The 27,920-nt window shown below is 50.5% G+C and overlaps 2 protein-coding genes and 1 long non-coding RNA gene across 4 annotated transcripts in view; 1 reads left to right on the top strand and 2 right to left on the bottom strand.

Annotated features, from left to right (window-relative positions):
• Window positions 1–191: 191 nt before the first annotated feature.
• Window positions 192–5,623, bottom strand: LOC113944082 (putative methyltransferase DDB_G0268948). 2 transcript variants are annotated; one of them, XM_027636714.1, is made up of 7 exons: window positions 5,447–5,623; window positions 3,652–3,780; window positions 3,233–3,393; window positions 2,746–2,959; window positions 2,012–2,112; window positions 1,130–1,267; window positions 192–599 (listed from the first exon to the last, which is right to left on the bottom strand). In XM_027636714.1, exons 2-7 carry the CDS (start codon window positions 3,760–3,762, stop codon window positions 509–511), a joined length of 816 nt encoding a protein of 271 aa, XP_027492515.1. In that variant the 5' UTR covers window positions 3,763–3,780; window positions 5,447–5,623; the 3' UTR covers window positions 192–508. The 2 variants fall into 2 exon arrangements, with proteins under 2 accessions (XP_027492515.1, XP_027492514.1); XM_027636713.1 differs by lacking the exon at window positions 5,447–5,623 and adding an exon at window positions 4,761–4,880.
• Window positions 5,624–5,774: 151 nt separating this feature from the next.
• The window catches only part of LOC113944084, a 156,855-nt gene continuing 134,709 nt past the window's right edge, over window positions 5,775–27,920 (bottom strand). Inside the window, exons 5-7 of the long non-coding RNA XR_003526572.1 lie at window positions 9,002–9,857; window positions 8,119–8,196; window positions 5,775–6,583 (exon numbers count right to left, since the gene is read on the bottom strand). This is a non-coding gene — a long non-coding RNA (uncharacterized LOC113944084). The remainder of the gene's footprint in view (window positions 6,584–8,118; window positions 8,197–9,001; window positions 9,858–27,920) is intronic.
• MREG (melanoregulin) lies at window positions 11,184–27,209 on the top strand. The gene is made up of 5 exons (XM_027636715.1): window positions 11,184–11,286; window positions 15,139–15,298; window positions 23,120–23,210; window positions 24,900–25,063; window positions 25,919–27,209. The coding sequence occupies exons 1-5, from the start codon at window positions 11,195–11,197 to the stop codon at window positions 26,051–26,053; spliced, it is 642 nt and encodes a 213-aa protein (XP_027492516.1). The 5' UTR covers window positions 11,184–11,194; the 3' UTR covers window positions 26,054–27,209.

Here is a 27,920-nt window from a genome sequence, read left to right as displayed (position 1 = left end):
CCTCCTCAGCCTGGGCAGGGAAAGGGACAAATGGCCCTTCCTATCCAAAACCCATCTCCCCCACAGAGCAGAAGGCCACTCAGGACACTCAATGTCTATGTAGCACAGTTATTCCCACCCAGCAGGTGCTCCACAGCCTCTCTTAAAAAGAGGAACAACAGGCAACTTTTTATCAGCTTTTTTTTTTTTAATTATTAATTGTGTAAGAAATGCAGCAAGTTTCTCAGCTATTACTGTGATTCTCTTCCCCATGTGTAATCCAACCACCACCAGCCCAAAACGGGACCCTTCCAGTGCTGAGGGGGCAGCACTGGGCACACTGCAGGGCCAAGGTGGGCAGGAACCCCAGAGGCATAAAACCCCCTCTGCTTTCCACAGAAGATCAAAATTTTCATCACCGAAATCAGCATCAATCTTCCCAAAGAATAAGAGCGGCTGCAAGTGGGGTATTTGGAGACAACCCACATTTCCCTTCTGTTTTAGCACCAGATCAGGAGGGTTTCCTCTTTCACTGTCCCTTGCAGCCCAGCACACAGACGTGCCTCACCCAGAACTCCACTGGGGTTTCACGGGAAGAGACTCCCATCGTCTCCAGCATCCTGCAATGAGAAGCAGAGGAAGGGTCTCGCCCTGTCCAGCCAGCTCCCAACCTGACACCCACAACCAGAGACACGGCTCTTCCACCCATAGCACAAAGGCCTGGATGGCAGATGCTTCCAGCTGCTGCACAAGGGTTGTGCTTGTCAGTGAATAAATTAGCAGGCCCAGGGATGCCTTTCCTTCCCACAAGGCCCTTGCTAGAGGCCAAAACAGGTTGGTGAAGATGCAACCACCAATATTTTTCATGCCCTCTGCTAATCAAGAACAAGACAAAGAAACTCAAGATACCTCTGACACAAGACTTCTATATATATCAGTGCAAGCACACCATAGAGCTTCATGGACTTAACATTTAAGGATCTGCTCTTTAACTCTTGACAGACACCCACCCACACCTGGGGGGAAGGAGGGAGTGCACCCCTGCACAGCTCACTTCTAGCTTCAGAGGGGTCTCTACAACCTTACTCTTTGTGCACTGTAGAAAACAAGTCCTCCACATCCTGTTTGTTTTCCCAAGCAGTTTTCTCACCTCTTTTCAGTCTCTCGGAGGAGGGATTTTGCAGCTTCAGGGTCATTCTTCATAAAGGTTTGATATGGAGAGGCAGACTCCATGTAACCAACCACACCTTCAACAGTCATGGGAATTTTGTCATAGATATCAGTGATTCTACAAGAGAGACGGGGAAGAAAGGAGCATTGACAAGTTAAATCTCAAAGGCAGGGGAACACAGATAAGAGATTGACATAGTGGTGAATAAAGTATCTGACACCATCAAAAGTCCAGCAGATGGAAACAACATCCAATTGTGGCATGTGGTGGCTCAGGAGCTCTGAGTGATGTGCAAAGATGGTTCCAGGGACCATCTCATATAGTCTGTGACTTAACCAGCCCTTTTGGTACAGGCTTATCTGCAGACCCCTATCCCCTCCAGCATCCAGGACACCAACACCTTCACACCACCACATCCTTTTTGCCTGCAGAGTCAGCCCCTGCCCTGTGCCTCAGTGGGGAGGCAGGCACTGGCTCCCCAGAGGTCTGGGGCATGTTTCTGCCTCACTCTATTTTTCCTTTCACCCATGAAGTGACCTGCCCAGAAACCTCAAATTGTGCTAGACCATCAACTGAAAATCCAACCCAAGGCTGCCTTGAGCAGGAAGGGTCCTCACAGCCCTCAGACCACACTTGATGGCTCAGTGCAGAGCCACATAAAAGCCAGGAGCAGTGGGAATGCAGCCACACAGCTCTGCCTCAATGCACAGGGGTTTGCTGAACCCCATCAGCTGGGCTGAGCTTCTGGCAAACCCCACTCCCTTGTGTCCTCGCTGGGCTGGAGGCAGAGCAGCCCCCCGGAGGGGCAGAGACACCCCCCTTTATCCACTCCTGGTGCTGCACCAAGGGGGTTCTGCTCACCTCTTCTTGTCTGGGAATGGCAAGGCCTCGAAGATCTCTTTGTAGTTTTCCAAGACGAATTTTAGTCTATTATGTGAGTATTTTAAAATCTGGTCCCAGCACTGTAAAGACAGTGTATTAAAAAAAAAAAAAAAGCACACAACCACTTGAAGTTCTCAATTTCCACTTACCTCAGGTTCAAGCCCAAACCTGATGCATTCTCACGTGGCCTTCTTTTTTAAATACTCGTTGCATTAAAATACACCAAAAATCTTGCTTAATGCCCAGAATTTAAGGATGACATTTTAGCATAGAGATAAGGGTTCTGCCTTTCTCCCTGCACTGCTTTTACTGATTGTGGAAAGGCTCCTTTTATCCAGTTATTAAAACACCCTTTGTCAAGAAAGATTACTAAAAAAGGACTTTTCCCAAACAGTTTATACTCCCCATTCTTTTCTCTGTGATCAACAGCAGGAGAAGTATCTTTGACAATACCAGCCCCCAGAAATGCTCTGGCACTCTTCTCACCCTACCAGAGCCTGCCCCATCAATGCTAACATCCCTTTTCTCCTCATCCAGCCAGATTTAGCACTGCTTTGGAGCCTCTAAATCCCATCTCAGCCTTGTCCTTGCATGTAACCATCCCTCTTCTGCCCCATCCTGCGCTAGGATTCCTCTCTGTATCCAAGCAATACACATTTTCCCGTGCCTAGAGCAGGAGGGGAAGCCCTGAGGTTTGGGTTCCATCTCCTCACCTCCCTGAAGATTTGGGTGAGCTTTTCGGAGCAATCTCCGTAGCGCAGGCTCATGTCCACGGTGTAGGTGCTGATGGCCACGCAGCCGCCCGGCCTCACCACCCGCTGCGCTTCCCTCATGAACTTCTCGATGTCAAACCAGTGCGCGGCCGTGAATGAGGCCAGGACGTCCACAGAGGCGTCCTGGAACGGCAGCTCCTCTGCAGGGCACACGCTGGGAGCGGGAAGGAAAAAAAAGACATCTGTGGTACGGGAATCAGAGGGTAGGACATGAAGCCAGTGGGTATTTTTTGGAGGCCATGAGGACAATGTGGGAAGGCCATGGCTACTGGAAGTGTAGGATAATGCCTGTTCACCTCAGGAATTCCATCAAATAGGGCTTTCTTTGGTGCCAGCTGGGTCTTACAACAACCATACTCACAAAACACCACTTCCATGTAAGGACCTGAATTTTGCCTTTGGCTGCGCTCATTCCCCCAACACTCACAGGTAGGAGACATTGAGCATGGAGGAGGTGTCCTTGGCCTCCTGAATCTGTGCTTCACTGATGTCTGTCCCCACCACCTTCTTGAAGTGCTCCGCAAGGAAGCGGGTGCCTTGTCCGGACCCACAGCCAACATCCACTACCAGCTCAGCAGGGATTGCCTTCTGTGGGGAGGAGGGGATGTGTCTCAGTGGGCAGCCACCCAGTTTCTGCGCTTTTACCCCACTGCTTCCCCCAGCATCCACTCAGGAACAGCCTTGGCATGGCAGAACCTGTGGAAGGCCTCTCCTGTGCCCCCATCTTGCCTTGAGCCCTGCTGATTTATCATTCCCCTTGGTACCAATCAAGGTAACACTCCCAGCAAGGTAAATACTACCACCCACAAATAAAGATATCCTCCAACCTGGCCATACCCCACTCACCTTTTCCTGCAGGTAGGCAAGGATGGTTTGCTGCAGCTCTTTGCCCGGTGCAAACCTGTATTTCTGGTAGACGGCCGCATGGCCTCTGCCCTCGAACATCTGGGTGGTCATGCTTGGATAACCTGGCACCTGGGAAGAGGCAGGAAGCCGGGTTTGTCACCATGGGATCAAATTCTTGCCGCCTACTTAGTCTGTGACCACAGGCACTAAAGCCTCCAGTTCCTGGAGGGGGCCCCCGGAGGACTTTGCCCATGAGGCTCCGGGCAGGGGAGTGTGAACCTGAACCTGCTCTCTGAGAATCCCTCCCACGGCTGCGAGCTAATCCCAGGAGGAAACCAGCAGCGTCCGATGTGGAAAAGCTTTCCAGGTTTTTAAGCACTCCTTACTCCTTTGCTTTCCCCCGCTCCCTGGGTGTTTTCTGAAATAAATCACCACTACAGTAGAACACTGTGGGTTTGTTTTTAGTGGGAGGTTTCTCTGGAGGTTTTTTGGTTTTGTTTTGAGGAAACCCATGTTTTAGAATTGACAACACAATCACGACAACTCGACTCTGCGCTTTCTCAACCAACTGGTATTTTTTTTGCCTCTCACGGACACGGCCCAGGGCGTTCCCTGGCTCGCCCACCACTGTGTCCCCCCGTGATGCTCCGGACCCCGCAGTCCCCGCACGCCCCGGGCGGTCCCGGCGGCCCAGGGCGCTGCCCGGGCCCGTCCCGCCGCACCGGAAAGCTCTCGGCCGTATCCTGTTTGTCTCCGTGCCCGAGCAGGCGCCGTGCGGGACAGCGACAGCTCCCTGGGCTGGGGACAGACCCCAAGAACCTGCCAGAAGGGCTCCCTGCCCCCTCTGACGGGACCCAACACCCTCCCTGTGCCCACAGCGAGCGACGCGAGAGCTACGAGTTTATCCAGCGAGGCACAAACACATCGGACAATCAAGGGTTAATCTGCCTTGGGTGCAGGAAGAGATGCTCAACCAGCGCGGGGCTGGAGCTCCCAGCAGGGAGCAGCAGCGCTTCCAAAGCCCTTTCTGGAGGGATCCTCCAGCTGCTTTCTGAGCGCTCAGAGCAGCCTCCTTCCCCCAGCCCCCCCGCGCCGCCCCCCGCCTTTACCGCCGGCAGCTCCCGCAGCTCCCGCCGCCTCTCCGTGCGGAGCTCCGAGCGGGGACAAAGGGGAAGAAAAGCGGGCGATGGCCGGCGCCGCCCCCGGTACCTACCGCCCGCCCCGCAGCTCCTCCCTGCCCGGCCGGAGCGGAGCCGAGGGGTAAAATCCAGAGGGCAGCTTCCAGAGGCTCATCCCGCCGAGATGCTGGAGCCCCAGAGCGTTAGACTTTACACAGCTCTGTAGTTACTAATTACAGAGAGCTTTCAAAATGCTCACGGATCCCGGAGGTCGCTCAGCAGCCCTACATCTCGGGAAGCGGATTCAGAGCCCAGAAGATGCTCACAGGGTAGCAGGAGAACAGGATGCAAAGCTGCAGGCAGCCAAAGCCATACCTACAGCGCTCTGTCTGCACTGAAAGCCCCTCCTATTGCCCGGCGGAAAGAGAACACGTAGAAATAGAGTCCCCTGCATCATCTTGAAGAGCACAGAGCGTGGTATCTCAGGAGTAGGCAATCTGCCCTGATTTGGGGCAGGATTTTACCCCTTTGCTAAGAGTAATGCTAATTCCATGCAGCTGAAGCCAGCGAGTCATGGTTCACAGGAATCACTGAGTTTGCACAGCAGTCGTGGGTCTATGGTAATTAGCACAGCCTTAAAGCCCCTCCTAACTTTAAGAGAAATCAGAGGAACTTACCTAGGCACCATCTTGAAGTAGTTTGCTGAATCAAAGCATGGGTTGGAGTTACTGGGTTTGTGTCCTGAGTGTTTTATTTGGGTCACCTGCTGCTTAATCCTGCCAGGGGTGGTATCTGGACCAAGAGAAAATACCTCACAAGCACCAAAGGTCCCTTTGTTTTCATAACCCAGCCTTTTGAGGGTTTAGATACCCTAAATTTGCCTGTATTTGCTGAGAGCATGACTGCAGACAGGAAGGGCTGATGTCCTGGGCTTCAGTCACCTGCCCTCTTCTGAACTTGGAGGCTGCTCTCCTGGGCAATGGACAGGCAGCGTTTAACTGATTATCCTCTGGCTACTGAGACCAAACACCTGCAGTGCAGAGGCTGCAAATGGCACCAGTCCTTTGCTAGCTCTCCCAACCTTTGGCACACTGGATGCAGCTGCCTTTGACTCCCTATTCCAACTCTCCTGTATTCCCCAAGTGACAGTGAATCTCCAATGGCCCTGCACCATACAGCAATAAATTAGTCTTCTCGACCTTTGGGTTGCTGAGCCTTAGCCCAAACATGAGTTTAAACACCAGCACAGAGAATCAGACACTGTCCATCATCCCTACCAGCCCACTCATTAAATCCACAAACTTAAGCAATGTCAAAGTGCCCTGGGGTCTTCCCAACTTGTTCCCCAAACCTACAGGCCATGTGGATTTGAATTATATAGCAGGGTCCTGGATTAATAGACCTCCAAACTCTGACCTTAATGCAGAAAAGGAGAATTTAAGATCCTTCGTCCCTCCACACCTGCTCTCCTGAAGTCTTGTACCTGTTGGCTCTGCCCCCTCCCCACCTTTGTGCCTCTGCAGAATGCATTGGCAAAACAGCTCCCAGAGCTTTGCTTTTCCAAACAGGACCGCCAAGACCTAACCTTATCAATGGCCAGGAGGCAATTCCTGTCCTTGGGATATAGCACTTGAGTGCTTCTGATACCTCCCTGTGCTCCTCCACTGCCAGCATTCCCTGCCTGTGCCACGTCCTCACCTTGCTCAGCATGGTGCATGACCATCCTCCTCACTCAGCCACTGGGATTTCACTGCAGCCTCTGGGACTATTTCCAGGGAGATGTTTGGATCTTTTCACTGGCAATGCATCTCACTCTGAAATTTATTAAAAAAAAACCCCAAACCAACCAAACAAAAAAACCAATCTATTTTAGGGAAAAAAGCTCAAAGGAGACTCCTGTCAGTTTGCCTGTGTCACTTGTTGATATTTTTCACCAACAGCACCATGGTTTCCACAGCACTGAAATGTCTCATCTTGATATGGAAAAAGCCACTTTGTATTCTCATGGTTCGTTTCACCGCGCATCAGTAAATATTATATTGAATTCTTTTCATTCTAGGGAAAGAGTGCTGCCTCCTGAAAACAAAACAGCTGACATCCCTTCAGCCAGATGCTTTGATATTGCTGAATTCCCTTTCCCCTCCTACCTTGTGAGGAAGAGCTACACTGTCTTATCCAGAGTACAGATGTCCCTCTCAGCCCAAGCCTGGCTCTGTAACTGTGTTCATGCTGTCCCCAGCAATAACTTTCTGGCAGAAACATCTTCCCTAATTTCACCTGGAGAACACCTAGCTGGCTTCATCACAAGCCTCATAAACACCTTCTAATTAATTATGTCTATTGCTCAAATAGAAAACTAATTCTCATTTATTTCTTGGCTCAAACACTGCCAGACACACCACGCTGCATTTTTAAGAGGGTCTCCCAATTTTAGAGGATCTGAGAACTAAAACAATTATACAAAGTCTTGCTCAGCGGGTTCAATTCTCCCCCTTCTCTGTGGATAATCCCCTACCTGGAAAACACTCCAGGTCTCACCTTCCTACACCTGTCTGGAGGAATTTCAGAAAAACTCTCAGCTCTGACCAACTGCCTCAGAGCTGCCCTTTTGGCCAGGTCTTTAAATGCAGACCTTAAAGTGGCAGCAATTCCATAGCCCACTGCTGAGGGCTTGTGACTCAGCCCCTGCCCTGCGTCCTGCCCCTGCCTGTGGGAGGAGGGTGAAGGAGGGGACACAATGACCTTCATGTCTGGGCAGACCAGTGCTGTGCCATGAAACATGTGCCATGAAACATGTATCCCTGTTTTTAGACAATCTGAATGCCAGGCAAGTCCCCAGGAACATCTGGGATAAGCAGGGTTCCAGCACACACACACACTGGAACCACCATGGCTGCTTGTGGTGAGCTGCAGGACATTATCCCGGGGAAAGAAATCCAGACCCAGTGTGTGCAGGAAGGAATGTGCTGTGCCCACCCCGATGGGAGCCCTGGTGATGTCTGGGGCCTTATTTCACCCAACTCTGCTCTGACTCCCCAGCAGGACCTGTGAGAGGTGCTGAGCCCCCTCCTGCACCGCACTGGCCTTGTGGCACCAAACCCTGCCGATGCATTGTGTGCAGCATGGAGCTAAAGGAAGAGCAGGCAAATTGCCCTGTACTATTGTTGGTTATTACCCTTCTGCCTTAAATTCACAAATTTAATTGTTTTAAATTTCATTTCAGCTTTGATTCACTCGGCAGCTCCTTGCCAGGCCACACTGGAGGAAGGATACCCAAAGGGCTGGACAGGCTGGGGCCAACCTCCCCATCCCCAGGATCCCGAGAAGAAGCCGGTGATACTTCTCTTACCTTGTGAAAACTTGATTTGCTTTCAAGATCCTAATAAGGCTTCAGCTCTTGGGAGATTTTCCCCTGTTTATTTGTTCTCTTATGGAAAAGGAACAAGATTTATTATCACAATGAGGAATAAAGGGATAGGAAAATATTTGGTATTTCTATGAGGAACTTTTTTAAACCTAGAGAGCCCAGACCTTAAATTAATGAAAAACATAATTCTCTTGGCTTACAAGCAGCAAGGCATGGATAAAATCTCCTTGTAGGGATGGGGGTTAGCCACAAATTAAGGATGTCTCAGCGGATTGCACAGCTGTGTGTTAGAGCTGTGCCTCAGGGTCTTGGCTGGGACTGGGACTGGGGCTGGGGCTGGGGCTATCCATACCTGCTCCCTGGCATCTCTGGAAAAATCAGTGCTTATGTGAAAAAAGAGCCCAGATGAATGAGACCCCGAGAAGATCAACCAGAGAGGGAGATGGAAATCTCTGCAGCTGTGACTATTTTTGGGTAACTGTGTCCGTGCCTGTGCAATTGCCGGATCCTTGCAATTGTAGCAGGCATGTCAGCTGGTTATTGTCGTGCTCAAGCACACAAAAGGCTGGGGGAGAAATAAGGGCAGGCAGGGGCATGCTCAAGGGCAGGGGAGGAAGCCTGCAGAGGAGAGCGCCCTTGACTTTGAAATCCTGCCTCGCCCCTTAGCTCATCCGGCCATAAATCCTTCCCGATGGAATGATTGATGTGCAGTGCGTGTGTGAGCTGGGAGCCCAGGCTGAGAGTAAAGCCCCAGCACTGGGATCTTCCAGAAACAATAAAAACAAGTCCTTCTCACATAATGTCACCTTTTAACTAAGGAAGATGGATTCTGAGGCCGATGAATTAATTGAAATTTAGAAGTCACCTGAGAATCCGTGGCTGAGATCTCCAATTCCCCATGCAGGGTCCAGAGGCTCCTCCATTGCTTCCTGGCTCATCTTCTCTCTTTACTCACTGACAAAGCAACACCACCACCATATCACTGTCTCTTGTTCATCTGTAATTGCACAGCCATTGATCTCTCGTTATCTGATGGCCTTAAACAGCCTGAACACCTCAACTCGCCCTGGTGGCACCACACAGCGCTGACGCCTCTTGGCCGAGGGGGTTCCACAGGTGCCTGCAGAAAAGCTTGAGATGATGATTTTGGTGTTTTGGGCACAGCTGGTTCCCCATGGGATGCTGCCAGTCCTGTCAGATTTGCTCTGCTCTTGGCTTTTACTGTTGAAATCTGTCACCATCCCGATGCAGCAACTTGGAGGGAGGGCGGGGGGGGGGGGGGTGTGTGTTTCTCTTCTCCTTACCAGAAATGTGTATTTTTGGGCACTTGAGAGCAAAGAAGGTCTCAGAGAGGGACAGAGGGCTCAGTCTTCAGCGCTTTTTGGAGAGCATCAGATGTGCAGACTGAGGTTAAACACCTCAGACCGTCCTGCAATAGCTGAGCACCTCCACACACTTCAACCTTCAGCTTCAGCTCCTGCATTTCGGGTTCTCAGGAGTCTCCTACCTCCTGTCTCCTCTGGTGGGTACAGAGTCAGAGAGGGAAGGTGAGTCCATGTAAGGAAACCACCACTGATGCTGCCTGGGTTTGTGGGTGATGTTTGTGGGGCATTTTGCAGTGCTGTGACAGAATGGTTGTGCCTCCTTTAGCCCAGCACTTCATTATCCAGCGCTCCTGGGTGTCCAAGAGAACATGATCCCCTGCTGATCGATTAAAATTTCTGGAATTAAAAAGAGGAAGAGAAATGTGAGCACAGATTGATCTTATTTCACCTTTCCTTGTGTGCACAGGCTGGAGAATATATGATAATATAGTAGATGATATTATTATATCTGCTGACATAAGGAAAAAAATCCAGTGGTGTCAGGAAGCTGCTGTAGTAAAATTAAATAACTCTTGGGGATGTACGTGGTCAAACCAGACTTGGGTCCGGCTGATGCCTGATGGGCTGTTCTGAAATGCAAACAAATCTGTGGTGATTAAATGAGATTCAGGACCATCTTAATTCAGAGTTTAAGCTTTTTCTTCTTGGGATCCCAGCTAGGCATGTGATAGGAACATTCATTGTAAGACAGGGAGAAATAAAGGGGAAGGGAGCAATATTTTAGGCTCTTCTCTTCTTCCTCCAAAAGTCCCTGCACCAAGAGACAGCTGGGTCCGTCATCCCCTGCACATTTCCCATTGCAGTTCCCAGGATCACAGCCCTGTGTCCCAAAAGCCAAGTGGGAACACACCTGGAAGTGTAGTGGTTCAGGGGGTTGGAAAGGGGGAATTTTTGGTTCTGGCCATGCCGTGCTGGCCAGGGATGGTCTGTGTCATTGGTGGCACGAGGGCTGGAGGCTGCAAATGCTGTGCAACGTGGCATTAAGGAGGGTGCAGGAGGGCACAGAAGGGTGCAAGAGGGTGCAGCAGGGTGTGGGAGGGTGTGTGAGGATGCAGGAAGGTGAGGGAGCATGGAGAAGGGTGTGGGAGGATGCAAGAGGGTGCATGAGGACCCTCTTGGAGGGTGTGAGAGGATGTGGGGAGGTGCAGTGTGCACATGAGGATGCAGTGGGACGGAGGAGGGCACGTGGGGATGTAAGAGGGTACGGGAAGATGCAGCAGAGAACAGAAAGGTACAGGAAGGTGCTTCAGGATGCAGAAGGGTGCTGCAGGGGAGAATGCAGGGGCACGCAGGAGAATATAGGAGAAATGTGCAGTAGGATACAGGAGGGTGCAGGAACACGCAGGAGGAAGATGCAGGAGGAAGGTGAAGGTGGATGGTTCAAAGAGGATGCAGAAGGGTGCAGGAAGATGCAGGAGGGTGCAGAGGTTTGCAGAGGGGTGCGAGAAGATGCAGGAGGAAGGTGCAGGAGGGTGCAGCAGGATGCAGGACAAAGATGCAGGAGGGCGGCTCCAGAAGGATGCAGGAGGGCGCAGCAGCCCGCCCCTGAGCCGCCGGCGGGGGCCGGGCCGTGCGGGCAGGGCGGCGGGGGCGGTGCGGAGCCCGGCCCGGCCCCGCTGCGGGGGAGGGCCCGCCCGGGCCGGCCCGCCCTGCCCGGCTCTCCGGCGGTGCCGATGGGGCTGCGGGCCTGGCTGCGATCGCTCGGCGGCTGCTGCGGCTGCTGCGGCGGGGAGGCGGCGCCGCCCGAGAAGGAGCCCCTGCTAAGGTGAGACCCCGGCCCGGCCCCGCGGCGGGGGATGCGCCCACCCCGGTCCCCGCTCCCCTTCCTGGCGTGAGCCCCACCGTGCCCAGACCCGCTTCCAGCACTGTCACTGGGGCTGGACATCCCCTGCCGGAGCGCTCAGGGCGCCGGAGGGATCTTCCCCGGCGGGAACGAGCAGCTTCCCGTGCCCTTTCCGCCTGGGTTGGCTGCCGCAGGGGCTGAGTTCCTCCTGCCAGCCCACGGCGCGATGCCCCCCCGGGATGCTGAGGCACCTGGCGAGGGGTGTTCTACGGGGAAGGTTTAGGGAGTGAATCGAGAGCGGCATCTCTTCGGTGTTCCCCGTGATGCCCGTCCACAGGGACGGTCCAGCGCTTGTCTTTCCATGGTGGGATTTCAATAGAGGAGGATGAGGCACTGAACAAAAAGGGATCAGGTCCCATCGTTAGGCACCTCTGTGCTTTGCAGAGCTCAGTTCTCGGGTCGGGATCTTAGAATCACAGAATTATTTGAGTTCGAAGGGACCTAGAAGATGATCTTGTTCCATCCCTGTGCCACCCCCCACTAGACCAGGTTGCTCCAAGCCCTGTTCAACCTGGCCTTGGACACTTCCAGGGACGGGGCAGCCACAGCTTTTCTGGGCAACCTGTGCCAGGACCTCACCACCCTCACAGGGAGGAGTTTCTTCCAAGCATCTGAGCTAAATCTCTCCTCTTTTACTTTAAAACCGTTCCCCCTTGTCCTATCACTATCTGCCCGTGTAAACTGTCGCTCTCCCTCTTTTTTACAAGCCCCCTTAAGAAGTGGAAGGGGCTCCCAAGTCTCCCTGGAGCTTTTTCTTCTCCAGGTTGAACAACCCCAGCTCTCAGCCTGTCTCCATCCAGGGATGCTGGAGAGGAGATGAGGATGCAGAGCCGGAGCCGGCTGTATGTGAGAGCTGCCCGTGATGATCTCCAGGGAGCAGATCTTTCTCTCGCGCTGTCAGTCGCATCTGCTTTGTGCACAGAGACGCTGACGTTGGGGGGTTGTGTGAAAAGATAAAGCCCCGAGTCGTGGAGAAGAGCCGTGAGCTGTGGAAGAATGTGAGGAGAGTCTGCATGTTGCAAAACACCCATGCAGTAGGTTTGTGGCACCTCTCCCTCCCTCCCCAGCTCCCAGCCATGGTCTCAGCACCACCAGTGGGTATCCCAGCCCTGAGAGGGGGCAGGGACTGTGCCCTCCCTGCGTCATCGGTGCGACAGAAGCACTTCAAGGGGAGTGTGGGATGCTCCCGGTGTGCCCTACATAGGTGTCAGGTAACAGCAGAGCTGGTGACAGGGCTTGAAACGTCCTGATTTCGCGCTGTTAAAGCAGGTACCTAAATAATAACCGGATAATCCCGAGCATGAGGTCTCCAGCCCAGGAAATTGGCATTAAGCTACCGGAGCTGAGCACACGTGTGGAGAAGCTCCTTCCTGGGGCCCCAGTGGCTGTCCCTCACCTGGCTCCTTTCTTTAGTAACACGCCTTCCACTGGCGATCCAATTAATGCTGGCTATAAGTAAGAAAGCCTCTATAAATTCTGGGAATTCTAAAGGCACCTGCTCCTGTACAACTGTGCTGGTATAATTAATCTAACAGCCTAATCACTGGCTTGTCCCTCCTCGGGAGGCTTTTGGGTTTTATTTCATAGCAGGCATCTTGCAATAGCTTCCTGGCTCTATTTTTATTTTTACTGCAACTTTGTTTAAAATGAATGACTTGCTTGAGATTTCAGATCTTTTAGCTGAGTTTTAGGTTTTGGGACCTGGTGTCGCCGGTGTTGCAAAGGATCCAGGCTGCCTGGCTGTCTCTCAATGTGCAAAGGTGGAGTCTGGCTTAGGTGGTGTACTCAGGATGAAAATAAACTAAATATTTGGGCTCTGAATTCCAAAACAAATCGAATGTGGACTGAAAGTCCCCTGGAGAAGAAATCGGAGAAGAAATCAGAAGAATCTGATGAATCATTAGTGCTCACCATTTTCTGGATATTTCACATCCAGACTGTGAAATGGTCTCAGTCCCTTGTGGTCCCACAGAGACTCCTGTAACCTGTAAAGCAGCTGCCGTTCATGTGTTTCTTTTTTCTCCTTCCGTTTCTTCCTTTTCAATGTTGTTTGGAAGAACTGTTGGCAGAGCTCTCCATGCCTGTATGGACTTGCTGACTCCTGGGCACTGCCTGCATTCCTTACAGACTGCTGGATGCTCCATGCTGTGATTTGGAAAGCTGGGCACTGGGAAGCTGTGAGGGAGGGAGTGGCTTGGAAAAGCTCAGGTGTGGGAGTGTTATTTCCAAATACTGGTGCTTTAAGTAATTCATATGTTAAAAGTACTGGTAAATCCCTGAGTGGGAAGAAGCCTGTTGAAGGCAAGATGGGGCTGAACTCATGCTCATGGCACAGCTGGCTCCTGAGTGATCCCTTCCAGGCTGGGATCCTGTCTGCTCCACAACTGAGAAGCAGTTTGAGCAAAGCCATGCTGGCTCCGGTTTAGGAACAGCTGAGTTGTGCCACCCCCACCCTCCAAGTTACCTTTGTTTGCTTGTCTTTAATGAGAGATTATAAGAGATTATCTTTTCCCTTATTACCTGTTGCTCAGGTTTTCGGTTTGTTGAAAGTCTAATTAACCTTCCTGCTTCAGGAATGCTGGTGGGAATTATTTTTTTCTATTTCATCTATGTGCTGGAGCTCCTTTTAGCATCTTTCTATGGCTTGGTGCCACAGAGCTCACAGAGTTATCTGAGATTTCATTGGATGGGTTCCTTGCGAAAGGAATGGGATTTGGGTAGCAAACAAAATAAACAGTGGGTTGTTCTAACAAGAAGTGAGCAGAGATTGCCACAGGGTGGCTGAGGAGACTGTTGGGTAAGGCCAAAAAATAGTTCTCCACTTATATTGTCCTGCTCAAGTGCCTGGACATCCTGATTAGACACTTTATGGAAATCCCCTGCTAAAAGTTCTCCTGGCAGAAGTTAGTATCCCTGTTAAAAAAATGCACATCCCAATAGCAACATTAATCCATACAACACAGAACTGCTGTCCATGCAGAGAAGAGCTCCCTGCCTTCCCAAGGAACAACCTTCCCAGAAGATAACACTCTGCTTTGCTGACTGCTAAACAAATAAGGCTCACACACAAACAGGCTGAGGATGTTTCTATCCCCAAATAAAGACAGGGCTAAATGCCCTTTCTGTGCCTTGGCTGCCCTTGTGCAGCTCAGCACGTCGCTGTACCTCTGAGGCAGGAGCTGCTGGGGTGGGGGCCACCTGCAGGGGTTGCCTGCTTGGTTTGTGCTGCTGGGGAGAAAGTAGAGCTGCAGGGTCCCACAGAAACATGGTCGTGGATGTGGGACCTCTGGAGAAAATCCAGTCCCACCCCTGCTCAAGCAGGGTCAGCTGGAGCAGGTTCATCATCACAGAGTGATTTAGTTTGGGAGGGACCTTAAAGATCATCCAGTTCCAACCCTCTACCGTGGGCAGGGATGCCACCCACAAGGTGGGAAGGCAGGAGGCTATGGGAGCAATGGGAAGACACCACCTTTCATCCTAGCAGATGGATGCTCCCAGTTCTTCCAGCCTAGCTGCTCAAATAATATCCAGTGTCTTTAGCAAATTCATGTGTCTCATGTCTCTCATGGCAGCACTGCCTGGTATAAACTGTGGCTTGTGTGGTCAGGATGTTTGCTAAGGTAAAAAACTCTGCCTGTCTTTTCCTCCTCCGTTCTCCCAGGCAGGACTCTGGGCTGTGGGAAGGGGCTGCCACAGCAGTGGGCACTTTTCCCCGGGAGGGTACAAGGAGGCAGCGTGGTGCTAATGCTGCCTGGCCTCTGCCCCTCTCTGCAGCAACAACAACCCCTACGCATCCTTCGGAGCCACGCTGGCACGGGATGAGGAGCAGAACCTGTGGAGCACCCCCCACGACGTGACCCACACGGAGGCGGACGACGACCGGGTGCTGTACAACATGATTGTGGTCAGGAACCAGCTGGACAAGGACTCGGAGGTGAGGCAGCGCCAGTCTGAGCGCCCGGTCTCACCGTGGACCGGCCTCGGAGCTTCCATCACCCTTTGGGCTCGGTGCTTCCACCACACCCTTTAGCAGTGCCTCTGTTTAAGCAACCGCTAATCACAGAATCATAGAATGGTTTGGGTTGGAAGGGACCTTAAAACCCATCTCATTCCACCCCCCTGCCATGGGGAGGGACACCTTCCACTAGACCAGGTTGCTCCAAGCTCCGTCCAACCTGGCCTTGACACTTCCAGGGATGGGGCAGCCACAGCTTCTCTGGGCAACCTGTGCCAGGGCCTCACCACCCTCACAGGGAAGAATTTCTTGCTAATATCTAATCTAAACCTACTTGCTTTAGCTTGAATCCATTCCCCCTTGTCCTGTCACTCCAGGCTCTTGTACATAGTCTCTCTCCATCTTTCCTGTGGGCTCCTTTCAGGTTCTGGGAAACCACAATTAGGTCACCTCAGAGCCTTCTCTCCTCCAGGCTGAACAATACCAATTCTCTCAGCCTTTCCTCCTAGCAGAGGTGCTCCATCCCTCTGATCAACTTGATGGCCTCCTCTGGACTTGTTCCAACAGGTCAATGTCCTTCCTTCAATTAAGCTGTTGTAAAGACCCCAAAGTCCCCCAGCGTGGGTCATGTAGGTATCAGGTCCTCGCATCTGTTCCATCGCCCTCTAGATTTTGTCCCAGTGTGGATGGATCTGTGGCCATCTCATCCCTGGGAAACTCGGGCATGTCTCTGGCAGCTGAGCCAGGAAGAGACACCCTGAGCTGTGATGCCTTTCTCACCTCCATGGAACTCCGAGGTTCATCTCCCTCTGTTTTTAGAATCTCTGTGTTCTCCTTGTCTCAGCTACTTTCAGTGCTCTCCCAGGGCATTATCCCATTGAGCATATATTGCCTCCAGAATCTTTTGTTCCCCACTCCAGATCCCCTTCACTGGATATCTATTTCTGTACTTCTATGATCAACCAAAACCAAGGATTATATGCCTTCCATGAAGGAGTAAGGAAACACAGCAGCTGACCCTTGAAAATCAAGGAAGTCTTAAAGCCAGTGGTGGGCTGGCTACATCCAGGGATGCAGGAAAGGACACAAGGTAAACTTGAGATGGAGATCAAGGACAAATGGACTTCTTAGGGAAGGAAACTGGGAGGAGGAATAGAAGAGACAAAAAGGAAAAGATAGTGGGAGGGAATGGGAAGAACATGAGGAAGATGTTTCACAGTGGACAGGAAGCATTTGTTGCACGTCTCAGAAAGCAGGGAGATCTCCAGGGAGGTTTCCCAGGCATTTGTTGTTGCTAGAACATGCACAGGACCTGAAACTCCCCCCACCACCAAAAGTGTTCTGGAAGCGCTGGGACCCCCAGCCCAATTTCCCAGTTTTTCAGGCTGCTTGTTTTGTCTGATATCCCCCCGTTTTGTCCTTTCCATGGACAGGCTGGCGTTACCCCTGCCTGCAGTGGCATTTGCCCAGCAGTGGCAGTGCCCGTAGCTGAGCTGTCGCTCCGGCAGCATGTCAAGTTCAATCCTTCTCCAGTGGGTTGTACGGCAATTATCGGGAAGCGGGGAACTGGCACAGCTCTTACTGTGGAAGGGAAAAATCATCACTGTTACATAAAGGCTGTTTTGCAGCCCTGATTTCCTTCGCTAAGGCCCTTCAGCTCAAAGGAGATTTCAGTGGCCTGATTAGGAGCAGGCTGTGGTGAACAGTGACACATTTTTCCCCTCTCTGCTCTGACTCCAGAATGTTTGCAGGAAAGTCTGGAGGCTTCACATTTAATTTCAACATGATCCCACTTAATCCAAGAGTCTGCAAGGATGTAACTCTTCCTCCTGTGATAGTCCCCTTGAACCAAAAGCTAGTTCAGCTTTCACAGGAAGCTTTAGACTCCAGAGAGATCAAAATTACAATTTTTAAAAGTTAAATGAGATAATGCAATCTTTGTATACAGTTGGCCAGACTCCCCATTCAAACAGCTTTTCAGCTTGGTTTAGGGCTCATGATGAGGCAGGCCTCCTAAAAACTAATATTATCTATAAAAGAGTACCATAAGTGGCCAGACTGCTAAAAAGCTGTCTCCTTGGGCATGTGTGTCAGCCTTGTTCTGGTTGCAGAGGAGAGCATCAGTTATGGGTGAGCAGGAGATTGTTCCTGTGCCTGCCTGTCCTAAACCCATTGTACTTGCCTGTCCTAAACCCAATGTGCCTGTCTATCCTAAATCCAACCCTTTCTCCCCGTCTTCAGTGTACCCATAGGGTTTTCAGTGACTCTGAGCATCCAGTGAAAAAGGAAAGCCCAAAACACATGGGGCTTCCTCTCCACAGCAAATGTAGAATCACATACCCTGTATTTTTATGCAGTGCAATGAATAAAAAGCCTTTGAGGAAAGCCAACCCACAATATGCTTGATTTGAGTTATGGCACCGTGCCCTTTGCAGCTCAGGGTTGCTGCTGCTCTGCTGCTTCCTTTTACAGCTGGAGAAACTGAGGCACCACACAGAAGCCCAGCAAGCTGTTGCAGATTCCAGCTGCAGTTCTTTCTGGGTGGCACAACAGGAGGGACTTGGCTGGCAAAGCCAACATTCCTGTGTTCAACCCTGGGCGCCAAAATCTCTCCTTACTCCAGCAAGCATTTTAAAACTAGGCCAGATTGCAGTGCCCTCCCCTCCTAATGAGACTTCAGCCCTGAGAGAGAAAAAAAGTCTAATTGCAGAACAGCTCTGGGCTGCAAAAGCCATAATCTGCTTTGGGGGCTGCTCTGTTCCCAAAGTCCCCAGGGGGAGTATGTGGATGCTGCAGGACAGGGGACAGAGGAACCGTTTCTTTGTGCAGTGCACAAGTGTTACAAAACCATGGGTCCTTTTTTCCTGTGGTTATAATTGACTGAAAGGAGAACTACTCCCTGTATTTCTGCTTTTTCATTTAGCAGAGAAGTTTTGGTGTGCAGTGCACTCACTGTATGCTTTGCTATGCCCCACCTTTATCTCAGGGATTTCCTAGCACAGGACTTTGGAAGGATCCCAAAGAGCAGGTTGCCCTACATTGTGTGTGCTTTATCTGCATGGCACCACCCCGGCAGCACTGGTGTCCTCCTTCAGGATGGACCCACACCCCATCTGTGCAGAGCTGTTTCTTCCCCCTGCCCCTTTTGACAGTCCTGCTCCGGGAAATTTTGGCAGCTCCAGCCCAAACACAGAGACCTTGGAGACCAGAGCTGTCATCAAAGCTTGTGAAGGCTGGGGCCAGTGTTTCAAATACAGGAAAAATGAGGTTTTTTTCCTCCTCCTGCTCTGCAGCATTGATGAACCTGTTGTGGTATAAAGTAAATCCTAAATCTGGAGGTGAAATGAGCAGCAAGAGCTGCACTGGGATCATTGATGGGCTAATTGTGTGTGATGTGGCAGATAGCCCTCCCACTGAGGGCCAGTCTGTGGTGGCCCTGGTGCCTCCATGTCTTCTGGTGGAGTGTGTGGAGTTACCTGAGCAGAGAGGCTTCAGAGAAGGAGCCACGGTCAGAACAGCTGTGCCACAGGTCTGTGAGCAGAAGCTAAAGGTGGGATCTGGCATTATGACTGAGGAAAAAACCCTGTTCTAACAGCTTGCTGTAAATGCAGTGTTTCTCTCTTCTTTTGGCTTATTCCCTCGAGGAAGGTGGGATCATAAACCCCACCAGCAAAGGCAATTCCTCAGCCTGTAGCCCTGCCAGCGGCCTGGCTAGCAGAGTGACACTGGCATGATCCTCCTGAAAAGCCCATTAATGAGCTGACAAGGCCTATTTTTCTTCTTCCTCCTGCTCTCTGACAGGATTATTCTTTTTTAAACAGGTTGCAGAGAAGGTCAGTATTGTGACAAGCTGTAGCTGGGGCATAGAGAGGTGATGGGATTTATCCAGGGCTGGGGATGCTGGCTGGGGAGCCCAGAACCAACCCTCTTAATGCCTGCATGCCTCTCTTAAAATGAATCCCATTTAAGCTTATGCTAAGCTGAGATGTTGGTCAATGGATCTGTAGTTTGTATTTGCTCAACTATTTCCAGTGGAACCAGAGCAGGAGCATCCCTGGATGTGGTGTGCTACCTGCCTGGACTGGTATTTTGCAGTCTTTCCCTGGTAACTCTGTTTTGACCTCATTTCCAAAATAACTCTTGAACAGAACCCCAATTGCTCTTAAGGGAATAAAGGGAACGGCTTCAGTAGAGGATTGCTTTGGCAACATGAAGAAAGCTCCCTCCTAATTAGTAAATTTTCATGTGATCAGGGATGAAAAGTTGGACAGTCCTGCCTGTTCTCTTGGCACATTTTTTTTCAGAGCTCTGAGTTATGTACCAGCCTGGCTCATTTCATGCCATTTGGCATTTGCAGATTTACTGTTTCGCACTAGAGAGTCTGGGGAAATTTTCCAGGTAAACATTTACAGGGCTGAGCACTTAGGGAAGAGAGACAGTGGGGTTTCCCTGCTGCTCCTGGGATATTCTTGACTCATACACACAGGGTTTTCTCAAGCCCCCACTGGTATATGTTGTGCCCAGCTCTGTGGGTTTAAAAGGGCAAAACTGGTTGCAAAAAACAGGGCTGGAAACTGCAATCTGCATTGGTCTCCTGTGGTTAATTCAGATTTTGGCTAAAGGGTGATTTTCTTAAAGGGCTGCTTTTCAATGCATCACTGGGCTGGCCCAGACCTGTAGAAACTCCAGGAGGGTTTCCCCAGACCAGTCTCCTGCTCTGCTCTCCCAGTCCTGTGTGTGAGAAGCGTCCTCACCGCTCCAGAAATTACACTAACCTTTCCAAGGAGCTGTGGGAGAGGAGTTTGGTGTGGAGCCCCAGCCTGCCCTGTGGTGCTGAGCAGCCTCAGCCTCGTGATGCCGCCTGGCCCCTCCAAAATGCTCCCTCCACAGTCACATCCTGGTGACTCACGGGATGTGTGTGGGGAACACCCTCCACAAAGCCTCTGATGTTGCCCATGCCTATGCATGGATGGGACAAGCTCTGCTCTTCCTCTGCTGTGTAGTTCAAGGGAGATGCTTTTTAGGATAATTTCAGGAATGGAATGATGGTCTTAAGTTTATTTCCTCATTAAAGCCACACAGAGGACAGTCCACAGCAGTCAGGGTGTCTCTGCTACAAGGAATTGCCTGGGAAAAGCCAGCATCCTCCTCCCAGCTTTCTCTATAAAAATACAAATACATTCAGCTCCATGCTCAGGCAAAAGAAATCCCACTGGAACAAGGGGTCCCTCCCAGGCACCACCATTAAGCATCATTTTCTGTACTAAAGCTGTTCCTTTGCACACTTCCCAAATTCTTCATCAACAGGACACTGTTAGAGCTCCCCTGGGACTGAATATGCATCGTATTCACTTCCATAACACAACACAGTGACTGCGGCGTACAAGAAAGCCATAACCTAGATTCCCTTAAAACAAAAATAGACAAGGGAAAACACACTGCAGTTAATCCAGAGAAAATCAGGAGCAGCTTCCCTGCATGCTAAGCACTGCTGCCGTGCTTAGCGAGGAGTCTGGCTCACTACTGTGGGGGTAAATCCCTGCAGCCCCGAGAGCTGCTGCCAGCAGGCCGCGTTCTGGGGAGAGAGGAGGATCCTTCCCACCTCCCCCCAGCTCACTAATTCCACAGTGTGAGCACGACTGGGATCACAGTGGCTGTCTGGATCGATTGTCTGCATTAAAGCACTTGTTTATCTCCGTGGGAGGGCAGAGACACACAGCTTATTTCCCCACCAGCATGCCCAGACTGGCTCACTCTCCTTTCTGCTGGTACCAAGGGGTCATGGAGGGCTGAGACGTTTCCAAGGAATCCCTGCCAGCAGGGACCAAGGCATCATGCAGCTTTTTAGTCCCTTTCTAAAATTTTGCAAGTTTTCAATAAACTTCCCACAAAGCTTTAACACAATAAACCCCCTCTTTTCTTTCCCACTGAGAGGAGCTCAGTTCCTAGCTATGAGCTGGGAGAGGAGAGTCTTGCCCCTGCCTCATGTCTCTGGTGAAGGCCTGAGGAGCCGTCCCGGTGCCTTGTGCTGGCAGCCAGGTGCCCTTCTGTGCAAACAGGAAAGCTTTTTTCAAGTGCCACTGCAGCCCAGAGGGAAATGTGCCTCTGGCTCGTGGGGAGCAGCAGCACAAAGCTAAAGCTGAAGGGGATTTTGCTCTCTGAGAGTGAGTGGCTGCAGGCAGAACTGGTTTCCCCTGCTCTCCTGACCTGAAGTCACCAGTGTCTTAACCCTGCTGGCTGCTTTTTCCAAACTGTAATCTCCAAGGGCTTCCTGCAGGCTGATCATCAGGAAAACAGGCTTCGTTTTTAATTTGCTGCAGTTGTGGTGTGTCAGGAAAAAAACACTAGGGAATCTCCAACTCTTTATGGAATCAAGTCAACTCTTTGAGGCACCAGGTATCAGAAAACAGTGGGATTTCTAACTCACAGCTGACCTCTGTGGAAATTGTTTATCCACTCTGAACCCAGAGTGTTGTGTAGGAAAATCTCAGGGTGATGGCACAGATTAACACCTGTTTATTCTACAAGAGTCCGTCTAGGTAATCTGTTGCTGAGAAATGAGATTAATTAAGGTTGTTAGTGCAAGGAAATTACCAGGGTGATGCTGTGACCCATTGTGGGACTGCTTCTAAAAATGCACCCTTTGCAGAATGTGCACTGATTAAACTCAGCTATGAAAAGTGCTCCTGGTTTTCTTGCAGAATGCATGCATTTCCAAAGGAATGCTTGCTGATAGAATCATGGAATCAGGGAATCATTTAGGTTGGAAAAGCCATCTAAGATCATCAATTCCAACTATTAACCCAGCACTGCCAAGCCCACCACTAACCTTGTGCAGGTGTGTTTAAATGTGCTGGTGTGACTTTAATAAATAACCTCAAACCCCTCCCTCTTGGGCAGTGTCCCATTAAGCTGGAGGTCCAGTGCAAGGATTTCAGCTGTACAGTGAAGTGAGGTATTAACTGCAGCAACTGGCAGCCACTAAGGGTTATTATGTCAGATGACTCTAGTTCAGCCCTCAACCATCCACGTGCACCTCTGTTCTCTTTAAAAAAAGGTATCCCAATATTTTAGAAAACTCTATTTTCTTGTTCTCTAGTACTTTCAAACACCTGCCTACTCAGTTCAATGCCAAGCAGAGGGCTGAGCCGTTTGCAGAAGCCCCTGTATGGGTGACCATACTGAGAGAAGTAACTTTTTTCCGAACTTCTACTTACCCGTGGCTGTAAGAAAATGTGCTGTGCCAGTTTAACTGCAAGAATATGAAAATAAGGTGTTTCAATGGTTTATAGAAGGTATTTATTAACACCTGATTGTGCCTTCCCAAGCAGTAAAGGCCAAACAAGGTATTTTCACAGGCTCAGGTTTTGATTTTTAGCTGGGGTGTCAAAGTTTAGGGTAAAGGGCTTTGAACCAAAGAGACTCAAGTCTCCCATTTGGAAATTCATGTTGTTCCCCAGCCTAGGAGAGCATTCCAATTTCCAGCACAGAGCTGGAATTGCATTCTCCATGTCTGACTGAGGAGACCACTTCGGTTGCCAGCAACACCTAAGCTAAATTCTGTCATTTCAGGGTGACTGGAAGCTGCTTTGAACAGAGATGTGGTGCCAAATATCAAGCTAAATATTCTGTGCTGATCACTGTAATTTTTTCCAGGGGCAACAAGAGCCTGGTTGTTGACCTTCATACCTCAGTGCCTACATTAACAGTGCAATTCTGGCTCCATTCCTGAAAGTTGAAATTCCTTGAAAAGCATCAGATTGAAATGACTTGAGTGTCTCTTATCCCTTTGCTTTGCAGGAATGGCAAAAGCTCAACTATGATATTTATACCTTACGACAGACCCGAAAAGAAGTGAGGAGCAGGTGGAAACACATTTTGGAGGATTTAGGTAAGCTAGGGGACAAAAGGATGTAATTTCTGTGGTACCAAACGAGGGGTTCCACCATGGTTGAGGATGGGAACGGCTCCACAAAATGAGGTTGGTAGAGGAGAAATGGAGGAAAATAAAATGAGGTTGGTGCGCAATGCCAGCAGATATCCCACATGACATCTGTGAGCCTGTGGGAGGCTCCCCAGGGCTCAGGCAGGGCTGGGAGGAGACAGGAACACCGTGTCTGCAGGCACGTCAAAGAGCCCATGAACCACGATCACCTTCCAAGCCCATAATAGATGCACAGTCATCCATTTCATGCTTCCTTGTGGAAACTTTGCAGTGGGAGTTCACCCTGGGTTTCTCTAAACAAGATAGGCAGGAAGGAATGAATATTCCTTTCAGATAGGAACACAGATACATCTATTTTGCTTCCTTAGCCTGTGGCAGCTGATCAGAGCTAAACCACTTACTTTGTTTGCTCCCAAGTGAATTTGAAATATTCTTTCAGCAAATGGAATAGCTCCACAGAGGCCCTCCTACTCCTGCTGTATCCAAGCTCACAGTGAGCTTCCCCCAGTGGTCCCGTGGAGAAGGCAGTGGTGGTTGTGACACTGGGGTTTTCCCGAGTGCCTGGCACACAGCATGTGACACCTGGGATGTGCCATGCAGGCACAGCAGCTGGTGACATGCATCATGCTGTGGAGGTGGTTGGTGGCTGATGAGAGGAGGATGTGTGACTCTGTTCAAGGACATCATCCCTTGGAGCCAGAGATGGTATCTCGGCCGCTCCCACCCTACCTGTCATTCTGGCATCTGGGTGGGAGGAACATTATAAATCCATAACTAGGCATCAGGGTTCATCCTCACCCCGGTGCTCACATGGCCTGTACAGGCCAGACATGGGAGGGATCACTTGACATCCTTCCATCTCTCACTGCACGTTGACAAAGGCTCTCCCACATCTCCCTGACATCTGCCATGGCTCTGGAGCCGTTTTGCAAAGGGTGGGGAAGCTCAAGGCCAGGGATCATTTGGGCATAGCAGAGCCAAACATGCAACTAGATGTGAAACCTGCTATCTTTTGTTATCTAGACCTCTGCTTTAATCATAAGACCACCACAATGACCCCATAAGTGTTTTCATGTGAGATGCATCACCACCAGCCCCCTGGAGGTGAACAAGGAGTTGGTGGCAGCCATTACATTTAAAAATCTCTGTATTCATTCTCCTCTCCTTTCCCTTCCTGGATACCCTTCCTATAATCAATGCTGACTGCTACAGGAACAATTAGCTGTGCATTCATTACTGCCACAGGTTTTATCACTGTTACCCAACTACATACAGGTGTAGTCACTGGGATGCTCAGGAAGCCCCACCAGCCCTGAAAGCTCTGGCAGCATCAGGAATGTGGAGGAGCTGAATCAACACCCTGGGTGTGCACATCCATACACTTTTTCTCAGAAAAACTAGTAATGAACTCTCTCTCTGAATGCTTTTGTGATTTTTTCCTCCCCACTAGCAAGTACATATCTGCCCCAAGTGCAGACACAGGGCCTGCCAGGGAGAAACACTAGTTTGTTTCAGGAAGTAGAGAATGCAGCCATCCAAGACAGAGGGGGAATAAGGAACCTTGCAAGAGCCTGGGGGCTCCAGGATGACCCTGCTCACATGTTTGACTTGTTTCTGTAACACATTTTTCTCCAGGTTTCCAGAAAGAAGCGGACTCCCTCTTGTCAGTGACCAAACTCAGCATCATCAGTGACTCTCAGAACATGAGCAAAGCCCGGGACATCTTGTTAAAGCTCTCGGAAGAGACAAACATCTTCCCGACCAGCTGGGAGCTTTCTGAGCGCTACCTCTTTGTGGTGGTGAGTACTGTGAGCATGCCTTTCATGCCCATCATCCCCAGTTCTGCCAGTGAGCTCACATGAAGGGAAGCAAGTGGGTGAAATGCACCAGAGCATGCTCAGATACATGGTGGCATCTGGGGTGATCCTGGCTGATGAGGCCCTTGTAGCTTGGTGGTTCAGCTTCCTTGGAAATGTCAGTGTTGTTGCAGCATGAATTTCACACATGCCTGTAAGTTCCTTTAATCCTGTGCAACTGGATGCTCTTGCATCCTGTTAACAAAGTGGGAAAAGATTAGACCTAATGCCTTGCTTAACCTGAGAGTGGCTGTGGAGAGAGGAGATGTTAAGCCATTAGAGAGTGTCCAAAGGAGGGCAACGGAGATGGTGGAGGGCCTTGAGCGGAAGCCATATGAGGAGCAGCTCAGGGCACTTCATCTGTTCAGCTGGGAGAAGAGGAGACTGAGGGAAGACCTCATCACACTCTACAACTTCCTCAGGAGGGGAAGAGGAGAGGCAGGCACTGATCTCTTCTCTGTGGGGACCAGGGACAGGATGTGAGGGAAGGGCCTGAAGTTGTGTCAGGACAGGTTTATGTTGGATATTAGAAAAAGGTTCTTTCCCCAGAAGGTGGTTGTGCACTGGAACAGGCTCCCCAGGGCAGTGGTCACAGCACCAAACCTGACAGAGCTCAAGGAGCATTTGGATGATACTCTCAGGCACATGGTGTGACTCTTGGGGATGGTCCTGTGCAGGGCTAAGGGTTGGACTCGATGATCCTTGTGGGTCCCTTCTAGCTCAGCAAATCCTGTGACCCTGATCAGGGAGCTGCCTGAAACAGCCCACAGTGACCATAACCCCCCTTTCCTTTGGCAGGACCGGCTCATAGCTCTGGATGCTGCAGATGAGTTCTTCAAGATGGCCAGCACGGTGTATCCCAAGAGACCCGGCGGGGACAGAGCGGACGAGAGCCAGAAGGCCCCGCAGTGCATCTCTGTGGTGGTGCCCTGAGGGACGTGCCTCACCGGCGTGAGATGGACAGCGGGACCGGGCCCCTCTGCCGAGGGGTCAGCACGAGCAGTGCCGCTCCTTGTTCTCCTGCGCAGAAGCAAGCGGGGCGGCTGGAGCCGAGCACGGAGGGCAGCGAGCTGTGCCCCACCGGGAGGGCACGGAAAGGCGGGTGCTGGCCCCAAGGTCCTCCCAAGCAGATGGGAACATGAACTGCTGTAGAGTAGCCCCAGTGGGAGAGCAGTAGCCAAGTAGTGTATGTGATAGGCACGGGGGGAATCTGCCATACATGGCCTTGCTACCATAACTGCAAAGGTTGGGATGCCTCTAGTTCCAAGCGCTGCGAGGAGATCCGCTTTTCCGCCTTCCATTGGGACCTGCCACTGCCCCTCCCTCTACCCTTCTAGCCAGGAGGACCAGGGAGAGAAGAAAAATTCCTCAGTCATCTGAAACTCTGTCCTCTTCCTCATCCCCAGCCCATGGCAGTCTCCCCAGGCAGGTCCCAGAGGATCTGGGAAAGAGGCAGGAGCAGAGCGTAGCCGGGAGAGGAGTAAATGCCAGGCAGCAAAGCCTTGGAGCAACGTCACAGTTGGGTGCTATCCCAGCCATTAGTGCTTTGGGGGCCTTTGTGTCAGGGTGCTCAGCCTGACATCTTAAAAGAAGGTAGAGTTTAGGAAGGTGCCAAGGTCAGAGCTGCTGAGAATTTGGCTCCTGTAATATCCTCAGGTTGGCTGTCCAGCATCTCAATTAATTTCTGAAGGTTTTGGTCTTAATTGCCTGAAAAAGTCCCACCACAAAGCTGCATGTATTGTCAGTATAAAAATCCTCATTATCAGCAGGGATGATATGATGAACATCCTTTATATCTTGGGGTTTTATCTGATAACAAGCAATAATTTTAAAACATTGGATTTGGTAATTTAAAAACAAGTGGAAGTCCTTCATTGATTAACACACATGCTGCTAATTGACCAGTTGAAAATGCTGGTTACACAGGACCTCCCAAAGCAGCAAACAAGAGCTTTTATTTGTTTATACCTACAGTGTTCAGAAGATATAAATATATATTTATGAATTGTTTCTGTTTGTCAGTCTTCCTGGGGAACATTTTTGTCAACTCAGAACGCCAGTGAAAACTGATTTTAATAAACAAAACATTACAAAATCAGCCTTTCTTACTCTCTCTGTAACCCTATTCAGGTAACAAATTTATCTTGACTGCTGATAGCAAAAGGGTTGGGGTATTTGCAGAGCCTCTGCAACCTGTTCTCCACACAATTTAAATTGCCTGTTGACTTACAAGAATTGGGTTGTTTGCCAGCCTAAGACCAAAGTCTTTGTAGGAGATGATGGGGATCAAATTTAATTTCAGTGGGATTTGGCATTTCCTACTGATTTCTTTTTCTTCTAACAGAAGTTCAGCTGCACTTTGGAAAACCTCCCATGCTTTTATAGAAAATAAACTCCGGTGCACAACAAATCCAGGGTTTGACTTGAAACAAATTGTTGCAGAACTGAGCGGTCTGAGGAACTCTGAGCCAAAGTATGTGATGCCACCCAAAAGTCAGCCCTTGGCATGTTATCACTTTACAGTACTATGTGTTATTTAAAACCACCTGATGAGTTCCAAAATCTCAGGGGAAGAAGACAGATCCTGTTACTGAGCTGCCTGTTTTGGTGACGGAGATTGACACCACACAGCACCTTTGCAGAGCCACCCCTTGCTGTCACTTGTAGCCGTAAGACCCGTTCTGATGTCAACAAAATGCATTTTGTTGAAGCTTAATAGGACAAACTGCCCCAAAGGGACAATAATCAGTAAGTCTGAATGAGTTTAGCTACCGAAATAAGAGTTTCTGAGCGCGGCCAC

Source organism: Corapipo altera, unplaced genomic scaffold (genome assembly GCF_003945725.1).
Source record: "Corapipo altera isolate COAL_440 unplaced genomic scaffold, ASM394572v1 45, whole genome shotgun sequence".
NCBI lineage: Eukaryota > Metazoa > Chordata > Aves > Passeriformes > Pipridae > Corapipo > Corapipo altera.
This window is presented reverse-complemented; position numbering and strand designations above follow the sequence as displayed.